The sequence below is a fragment of the Etheostoma cragini genome, chromosome 7, assembly GCF_013103735.1.
Source record: "Etheostoma cragini isolate CJK2018 chromosome 7, CSU_Ecrag_1.0, whole genome shotgun sequence".
NCBI lineage: Eukaryota > Metazoa > Chordata > Actinopteri > Perciformes > Percidae > Etheostoma > Etheostoma cragini.
The window spans coordinates 10,540,724-10,550,768 of NC_048413.1; the positions used below are offsets into that span (position 1 = coordinate 10,540,724).

The 10,045-nt window shown below is 41.4% G+C and overlaps 1 protein-coding gene across 2 annotated transcripts in view; it reads right to left on the reverse strand.

The window, feature by feature from the left end:
• plxnd1 (plexin D1) overlaps window positions 1–10,045 on the reverse strand; it is a 62,585-nt gene that overhangs the window by 5,706 nt on the left and 46,834 nt on the right. For both annotated transcript variants that reach the window (XM_034877794.1, XM_034877795.1), the window contains exons 22-30: window positions 9,075–9,187; window positions 7,935–8,039; window positions 6,851–6,981; window positions 5,550–5,748; window positions 5,296–5,442; window positions 4,961–5,117; window positions 4,497–4,600; window positions 1,912–1,975; window positions 614–648 (exon numbers count right to left, since the gene is read on the reverse strand). In XM_034877794.1, coding sequence (XP_034733685.1) covers window positions 614–648; window positions 1,912–1,975; window positions 4,497–4,600; window positions 4,961–5,117; window positions 5,296–5,442; window positions 5,550–5,748; window positions 6,851–6,981; window positions 7,935–8,039; window positions 9,075–9,187 — 1,055 coding nt within the window. The remainder of the gene's footprint in view (window positions 1–613; window positions 649–1,911; window positions 1,976–4,496; window positions 4,601–4,960; window positions 5,118–5,295; window positions 5,443–5,549; window positions 5,749–6,850; window positions 6,982–7,934; window positions 8,040–9,074; window positions 9,188–10,045) is intronic.

Sequence of the window (10,045 nt, forward strand, 5' to 3'; positions counted from 1 at the left end):
GCCAAAAGTAAACATATTGCACACAGGTTAAAGTAATAAACCCCATCATAAGAAGCTGAATGAATGCTCTACTGTTTTAGCTGTCAGAGGGGAATTTTCTGTTTCTTGCATTAGAAACATGATCCAGAAATCACATCAGGGTATTTTGAAGCCCAGGATAAAACACAAAATTGGGGAAGTGATGTTAGTTGGGGAATTCTCATAGTTTTCTCCAGTTACTGTCTACAAGATCATGTCTCTGACTTGCCCATACAGGTTTTAAAAGGCATAGGGGAAAAGAAAGAGGCATTCAAAATCCACCTACTACTAGATCACAGAACTGTCTTGTAAAACTAACTATTCACCCGACAAATTATGTTTCAAGGAACTCATTATTCTAAAGTCAAAGGGGCCGTATCTTGGCTGACGTTTATAAAAGAGCTTAAGCGGCATTAGTGCTGTCATGTCCTTTCAGCAGCTTTGCGTTTCACCTCCAGTCACCCCCCCCCCCCCCCCCCCCCCCCCCCCCCTTCTTTCTGTTGTCATGCCTGCACCAGGCTGACTGGAAAAGCTCTGTTAATAAACTCAGAGGACACTTATAGAAACACTTGATTACCTATGAGGAGGTACTCACCAAGTGTACATACTTCTCCGTATCCAGATCTTTCACTAAGGAGAAAGAAAAAAAGAAACACATAGCTTTAAACAATGTGCAATCAGCAAGGTGGAGACCTGAGTGAATGAGAGGAGACAGGAGGAGTGAGCACAGAGGAGTATGACAGATAGAAGGAAGAAAAAAAAACACAGGAGGAAGATTGACAGGAGAGAAAGGGAGATAGAGTACATGCGAGAGGAGAAAGTGATTAAGGTGGACTGTGGGTCGGCAGAGGAGGGGAGCTGTCTGAGAGAATGAAAGAGAAAGATTACGAGTGAAAGGAGAGAGAAAAGAGAGAGATTATAGGAGACAGACACACAGAGTCTGTGATTGGTTCTGGAGCCGGTCTAATGAGATGGTAATGCTCGGCCAGCGCTGTGAAAGAGCTTTAAACCTTGCTGGTTTATATATAGATCTAAACAATAAAACACCCGTGTGTATGTATGAAAACATACAAATACATAGACGCATGTCCAAACACGAGCTCACTGCCGACAAACATACAGTAAATTATTACACACATACACCAGGAACACAAAGACAGGCATGCACACACACACAACAGCATTGTGAGCGTGTTCTCATTACAGCTGGCTCTGCCAGAGATGCTCCTGCCCAGCGGGCCTCAGTCCAGACCCTCAACACTGATCACAGGCCGGCAGGACAGTGTTTTATATTAGCCAGGGAGCACTACAAGCTCATAACACCCCCTTGAAGCCTTGAAGCTGGAGCCAGGTTTGGCTCACATAAGCCTATTCTTGGCCCACTATGAATGAGAGGAGAGACTTTGATGGACAGAGCCGGAGTAGAATTGAGCTCTGGTCTGGTACTGATTATGTAAGGTAGACCCTAGACGAACAAACGGACAAGCCCATCAAAAGCTGCATGTAAACTCATCTGTCAACAGTCAGAGCAGTCATCATGTTCCGAGTTGAGGCTAGACAATGGGCCCATTTGTGTTCATTTTTTCTAAAAGCTGACATTTGCTAATGAAATACATCTATAACTCAGACATATAGCTCTGAATGAAGAGGTAGAATAATTACTGCGCATAGCAGGAGTGTTGTGATTTATTAGGTGCATGTGTGTTTAGATGTCCACTGTGTCTTTTTGGGGATGGTAGGGTGTGTGGTTTCATGCATGTTTACATTAATGTATCATGTTCTCGCAAGCAGGTAAGCATGTGCATGTGTTTCCTGTGATCAAGTGAGTGTGTGTATTTATCCAAGTGTGTCTGACAAAGCGACACAGAGTGGGTGTGTTTGAAGGTGACGTACCTCTCCCCAGAGTGTTGTCTCTCTTGTCTTTCATGCTCATGGCCAGCGATGCCCCCTCTAGGATCTGTGAAGGGAGAGAAAAAGAGGGAAGGGACGAAGGCAGGGAAGAAAGACAAGAGAGGACAGAGGGCACAGGGTCAGGGGTGAGTTGGGGTGCACCAGAACAGCATCATTAAGCATGCCCTTGAGAGGAATGCGGTGTTGAGCGGTGTGTATGTTTGTGTGTGTGCTTGTGTGTAAGTCTTGCGTGCATCTAAAGTGGTGGCAAGTCTGCAGGAGCCTGGCTGGGCTCATTAAAGTCAACCTGCGGTGAAATGGGTTGAACAGCCTTGCCAGTGAACCCAGACTGTTAGTACATGCTGCAGCTCAATGCTTTCACAGCTCTGTCCCCATGGCTCAGCAAAAACTAAACAGAGCACTCAAGAAACACAGGTAAAGAGTCAAAGGTCGAGGGTCACCGAACGACTGTTTACTCATTCACAAATGAAAGCATACACAATTCCTAATGAGATACAAACAAACAAAATAAAATATATGTATATATTAATGATAATTATTTATTTATATATATACTTTATATAACAATGAATAATCTAATATAGATAATTAAATGTACACAGGTTTTATAAAGATACAAATGTATCTATATTATATATTCATAATATAGATAGATAGATGATAGAAAGATAGATGGAGTAAGTAGATAGATAGGTAGATAATATATATTATGTATATATGTTATTATTATCATTATTATTATTATTATTACTATTATTATTATGAGTAGTAGTAGTAGTAGTAGTAGTTGTAGTAGATTAATAAACTAGTAAACCTATATTTTTTTGAATTTGTAAGTGATAATTGGTCAATTTCCTGCATTGTAGTGTGCAGGATGTAGTAATTTTTACAGTACATATTAATTCATGATTAAGTATCTGACATATCATCTTAAGGACTCATATACAATCAGCTGTTATTATTTAAAATCCCCAAATTCAAAGAATACTCTGCTTTAAATAAACAAACTGCAAATTTACAAAAAAATTATCTGACCCCCCCCTACCCTTTCACAATAGAAGAGAATGTTTTTACACTGACATCCATCTCCTCCATTGAAAAATCCAGAATCATTGAATATGGAAATATTGTTTATTTTGAAAGTGTAACTGCTGGACGCAAGATGTCTCCTTGAATTTCAAGTCCCTCACAAAGTGTGTGTGCAGAGGAGGTTTCAAGTTTCCACATCACACTTGTGTACCCCCGTTCAGCAGATGAATGTGAAAACACTCAGCACAGGGAGGGTCAAACATCAAAGTGAAGAAACAATAAGCGAAAGACATTATTGAGCAGAGGGGGTCATTCAGTAACTACTGAAAAATAATTTGCAATTCAAACACTGGCATACTCTTTTATTTTTTAAATAACTTAAGTCACTAAGTCACTAGTTTATCATTTACAAGTGCTCCACTTAGTATTTAGTTGTCAGACAGACTGTATACAAACCTTGCTAATGGATTTGAACAACCAACTATTAATTACTTAGACTTTAACAGTTAAAAAAAGTATACAACAAATTATTATAGACCTTCTCTATAAGGAATATGATTCATTTCACTTTTTGTTTGTTCCTACTAATGATCTGCTGGAAGGGAACATTTCTTGAGTCTCACCTCTAAATCTGAGTTTATAATTTGGACATACAAGCATGATCCAATCTGCAACTTTCACTGGGAATGGACTTTTCTGTAAACTAGGAGACATATAGTTTAACATTTGAAGAGAATGCTTTAAGGTTGTGTATGCACATCCCACCATGATATCAAGTACCTAGGCAAAAGGCAAAAACAATTTTAAGAGCAAAGGACACCCGATAGATCTTCTTAAAAAGACGATTTATTAAATACAATCATGACGTAATTGTCATTTTGATATTACCTGATGAAGGCTAGTAATTTTATTTAACAACATATTTTTGGGAGCATCTATTTAGTGTTTTGGCACCCTTTTCTCTTGAAACTTTATGAAATGAACAATATTTGCATATTCATAGGCTCTATTAATGAGGTAAAATATGTCGATTTTAAAAAGGTAGGTAATCTTTTTTTGGGTAAAAAACATATCAGACCCAACTATTGGACTGTTGGTTAAATCATGTCTGGAGGGGATCTTTAAGTTAGGTGTAAAAAAGTACAAAAATCATGCATGTTATGATATAAACTGTTAGTTAACAGTATTCAAAACTCGTGTTAACCAATATAATTTTTAACTGTTATTTGTAAAATGTAAGATAATTACTGTATTAATTACACTGCATACTGTATGCCTAAATATAATCTGCAGAAGCACCTAACTGACACTTAGAGACAAAGGGTATCTTCAAACCCATGGACAGCCAGTGACACCATTTACCACTGTTGTTGTTACAATACATACAGGTACACAATGACAACACCTGTCATAGGATTCTAACACAAAAACCCAAAATACAAACACACACACACACACACACACACACACACACACACACACACACACACACACTCACACACACACACACACACACACACACACACACACACACACACCTTGTAATGAAAAACAGTGTTGAGTTTCTTTCTGCCATCTTCCATCAGTGAGGAGTTATCCAGGTCCTGCAGGACCTTACTGTTGCTGCCAGAGTCAAACCACTCTGGAGAGAAAAGAGACAGGACAGGGGATGAAAATGATATTAGACAATTTCATCCTAAATTTGGGAAAGAATATGCGAGACAGAGGGCAGCCGTGTGCTAACTCTCTGTGTCACGACCTGTGGAAATATTCTTACGCCATTAATCAAATCAGCTCTGCAGGCTCCACAGCTTTTGAAAGCAATAACTCTTTGTGATTATGACTGTACACTCTCCTCCATGCATTCTGTCATTTATTATATTGCAGCCTCAGGTTAGTTGAGCTTCATGAGAGGAATTGACCTTTTGCAAAGGAGATTACTATATCTCAGAAGGTAGGGGAGGGGAAAGAATGAAAATAATCAGAGAAAAGGGGCTCTTACCCAGGTCTACATCCTCTGCTCTGGGCCACTGGGAGAAGGGCAGGTTTTTATAAAAGGCTTCTAGGATTTTTTCCTTAACTTGGCAGATTGTGTCTGTATTCATGACCCTGATAGACAGCGAGTCCATGCCACAGCCCTGGAAGGACACATTGATGTTCTGCAAAAATAAAGAATATACATTTCAAACTTTGCAAAGTTTGGAATTTCAGCATGACTAAAACTTTCTGGCAGTCCACTTAATTGGATGTGTTAGTTTGACATTGACCTTTCTGAGCTCTAAAAAACAAAAGTGAGGGTGTGAAAGTTGTACTGAGAGTGTGTGCGAGGTATCAGACCTGTGGCTTGGCCTCAATGTTTTCACGGAGCAGCCACTCCTCATTGAGGGTGTAGCGGGCCTTCCCTGTGATGGCGTCTATGGAGCCCTTGTTGATCTGCTGCTTAATTGCACAAAGCAGCAGGAAGAAAGGCTCACCCACTGTTTCCTAAAGATTGTTGCAGAGAAGTGAAGACAGAAATCAGATATGTGGATATGTTTTTTAATCAAGCCTCCCTCATAACTTTGCTTAAACTCCTTCGTTTCCACCCCCACCTTAAGGTAGCTGTACATGCAGATGGACATCCAGTTGGTCAGCATTTTCTCCACAACAGACTCGGTGCGGCGCAGCATCAGTTTGGGGTTCTTGGAAGCCGAAGCATCAATCAGGTCCACCAGCAGATCTTTCATGATACTGGTGTAGTACTCAAGCTTACCATGAAGGGCGATGGTGAGCAGAGACGCCAGGCTGCATCTGAAGGTGAGAAAACAGATTAGCAGAGGAGACAGATGAGCAAAAACATGCTCTTGCAATCATGCCCTGTCAGTGGGTGTGTGGTCAATGGTGAGTTTAAAATAACTACATTACAGAAACAACAACAAGGTTTCTTTTTCCCCACAGCACCTGTGACTGCAGAGACAAATAAAGGACTGATCTAATGCAGGGAATGTCAGGGTGAGTAAATCCAGAGGTGCAGGGGATTTCCCAAACAATCCCCCTTTAATCCAGGAGAAGGGCCACGTCAGTCAATAAGTGCTGACACTAAGCTGGGAAAGGCATGTGGTCTTGCCTCTGGAATATTTCTTTGAATGTCCACAATGACCGGCTATATCAGGACCAAAACAGCTACACTGATAAATCACAAAGTGTTTACAAAGCAGGAACAGCTACTTTTCTGAACGGTAAAAACATTTTCCTGTGGTAAACAGTGGAAAAATAGACACACCTTCTGTATACAATGTAATGCAATTCGACAGTCATACAATAAATACTACGGTTTTTAACTCTACTACTTTGGTTGTTTTAGTGCCAAGCTAAAATATTAAATCAGCATTAGCATATTTTTTGGCCACTGCTCAGTTTTGGTCTCTACCAGCATTTGAGAAATATATCTTTATATTTCTCTTCTATATTTCTAGTTTTTAATAAATATTTGTTCCACTATGATTAGCCACCAGCTAGTTGCTAACATTGTCTTTCTGCCATTTGGATGTGGGTCGGTAGTGTACAGTGGGTTTTCAGAGACTTTTCTGTGAAAACAGTGGCCAGTTGGGACTTTTGAACAAACCAGTAAAATTGTGGGCCATAAAACCCAAACAATGAGCTGAAAGATAGTAAAAAGCTCTGTAGAGGTGATGGTGATATTTTTCTGTGGGTTTGTTACTACAAGCAAAACCTTACATTTCACCAATACATCCCTTGGTAATAAAATTATTGATTATGGAAACTTTAAAAACACCTCACAATATAATGAAATCTGTAAATTGTACTGATTTAATGGCCTAAAGTTAATCTGGCTGAATGCCTTTTCTGTTTCCTATTTATCTGCCAAACACATATCAGTTGATGCATTTACCTGTCTCGTACAGCGAAGTCCTTCTGCTGCTCCAAGGCGTGGACAAACGTGACCAGGAAGTGTTTGTTGTTAAGAAGAGTAGAGAACAGAGTGATGCCCTCCTCTACGTTAGGCTTTGTTGTGTTGGTAGCCTGAGGACAGAAGGTGGATGAAACTGTTATTTCTCTGTGTAATTTCCTCTAAACTACATTACACACCTGCTGCACCCTCCCTAATCTATCTCACAATCTTTTGAACACTTCAACTTTCTATCACACCTCCTCCTCCTCCTTCTTTAGGTAGCTCCGTCTCTGGTAGGTGTATCTCTCGCTCCGGTCTCAGACTGCGTGTGATTGTCTGTAAATTTGCAGAGTCGACATAATGAGTATAGCCTATCTTTGGGTGCGAGTCCGACTAAGCAGCAGTGTGATGAAGTCTTCCCTCTGGACTGCAGCCATATGGTGTGGTTTGCAGCCTGACAGAAGGAGAACAGGGGTGTCCATTAAGATAAATGCCCGCCTCTGAGATTTATTTGCTATGACCTGGAAAACACTTCCTGGGAAGACGATGTGGATCCAAGGCACTTCATCACCGCTAGACAGCCTCCCCCGGCTGCCGACCCAAAACTAGCACTGCAATCGTTATTTTTTCTCTTCCTAATGTGCACAGAAACACATGCATGTGCAGCTCCCGTTTGCACAGGGTTTTACGGAAATGGACTAAAGATGGATCTTAATGTGAAAGCATACTATTCGGTTGTCCAAAAGCCAGTGGGAAGTATGTCGACAACCTGCCAACAACTTGATGTGCAGAAGTTATTTTGACAATCTGAATTTTCATCGACTAGCAACCACTGTATGACATGCATTAGTATTCATATGTGCACACACAAGAGCATGTGAGTTCACACAAACACACAGCAAGCTGATGTACCCCTCGGACATTATAACAAGCACCCAAAAGCAAAAATGCACATTATCCTTTTCTTCACTCCTCATCAACCAGTGTGACCCAGTTGAGGAGCATGAGAGTGAAAAAGGAGCTAAATCAAGGCAGTCTGGCAGAAGAAAGCCTAACCTAACAGCCTAATGGCTTAACCCTTTACCTGCCAGTCCTGCAGCAGCGGGTGGGTCTCTGGCAGCACACGTGGTCCCAGGCCATCATTCTCGTAGGCGGGCTGGACCAGACTCTTCTCGTAATCGGAACACATCTGAAACACACATAAACACACAAACAGAAAACTGTAATACAAAGTCAGCTCTAGTCATAAACACAGGAAGATGGAAAGACAGGGAAAACAATCGAGCTGGCCTTGAGACTTTGTTGGTAAAATTCCAGTCTGGACCAAAAGGGCAGAATTTCATGAAGAGGCCCTGAATAGGCCCCTTACTGACAATGAAAACGAAACATAACACCATGACACAAAACGTCATGAGCCTTAATGGCTTCAGAGACAAAATGACCCAGAGCCAAGATGCAGCCTTTTCAGCAAAGCTACATTTGGCTTCTATTCTGACTTTGTCTAAGTCTGTGTCAAACACTGTGTGTTGTGCGTGTCTGTGTGTGTAATCTAAGAGAACCAGAAGCTCTGGTGGGAAAAAAGAGCACAAAGGGTCGTGAGTAGAGTGTTTGCTTTTTTAGTGGAAACTATGGAGAGATGATACTGAAGCAGAAACACTTGAATTTATGTTTCCCTCTACACAGCTTTTCAACACTCTCCCCCGCTCACTTCCTTCACAACAGAAAACAGTGTCCCGTCTCTACTGCAACAGACAAGGGCAGTTGCAGTTGTGCAAGAGCTTGTATACTTGCAAAACACTGTGTGTGTATGAGCAGAGTGAGGAGTGTGTTTTGAGAAATCATGGGGAAATTTTCCATGTCTCGGTGCCCACCATTGTTCTGTCTGAAAGTCCATGCCTGTGGTTGAAAGGCAAAGCCCGCTGAGTTGTGTCTGTCTGTATCGGTGGGAAGATAGACCCACAGTCCACCTTCAGGGTGGATCACATCAGAAAAATGCTTACCTATAGAGATCATATTAACTCTCCTGCAGGGTGCCAACACTGAGCTCAACTTTAGTAAATGTCTACTGTATGTTTAAAAGTTTCAAGGTGAATTTTCATCCTGCATATTACAAGCAGTGGGAAAAATGGGACATGGGAAGAGAATATTAAAACCCCATTGAGAAAAATACTATTGTCAGACTGCCAGTTGAAATCAGATAGTGGGGAAAAATAGGCTTCCTCACCTTGGGGAAGAACGTGCGTGTGACAAACTGTTTGTACTCCAAAAAGGGGATGCCCTGGCTGCGATTCAGCTCCTTGGTCAGGTCTGTCATGTCCGTCTGCAGCTCTGCAAAGCCTGAAATGGCAAAAAAACAATAGAAAGACCCAAAAGGGTTTAAATCATGGGACTGTTTTTGAATGGCTAACTTGAATCTGCCTGCTAACACTGCAGCCCCTTTATTGGAAAGCATGTTCTATGAGAGGATAATGTTCTCCTTTAATGAGACGCTGGAGATCCCTTTATGGAAAAGCTTTTCCTGTCACAGGATGACGTATTTGGGTTACAATGCCAGTTTCTTCAGACTGTGTTGGTGAAGAAAGAAGAGGATACTAGACCTTAGGGATTTGAAAAATATTTAATTTACTCCACCAGGTTATTTATTCGCCATTTCACTAAAGCGTTCTCTAAACCACCAGTCAGTTCGTACCATCAGCACCTGATTGGATGCAGCAGACCTGAATCACAAACCTCCCCTCTGCCTCACTTTTTAGACAAATACCAAAACGCTCCCATTCCTGTAACCTGGAATATGTCAATTTCCTATCTCTTCTCCTGCTTTTATTACATATTTTGTCTCAGCAGAACTATCTCTCACTTTGTGCACATTCACCCTGAGCACAGCCACAAATCTGTGTCCTCTGACTAAATAACCTCTCCTCCTCTTCTCTTCTCTACTCCACTCCACTCCCTCCCACGCTTCTGCTTCTCCTTGGACTCATGGCCCTATTGCTTCCTCCCTCCATTTCTCTTTCTCTATCCGTCCCCCTCATCTCTACGCAATAAATCTGGTTGCTCAGACGTGGAGTGGCCTTCACACGGCTTTACTCTAATGCCCTGGAAACACAGACACAGGCTCACACGGACACACACAAACACACAGACACACAGACACACAGACACAAACACACACACACACACACACACACACACACA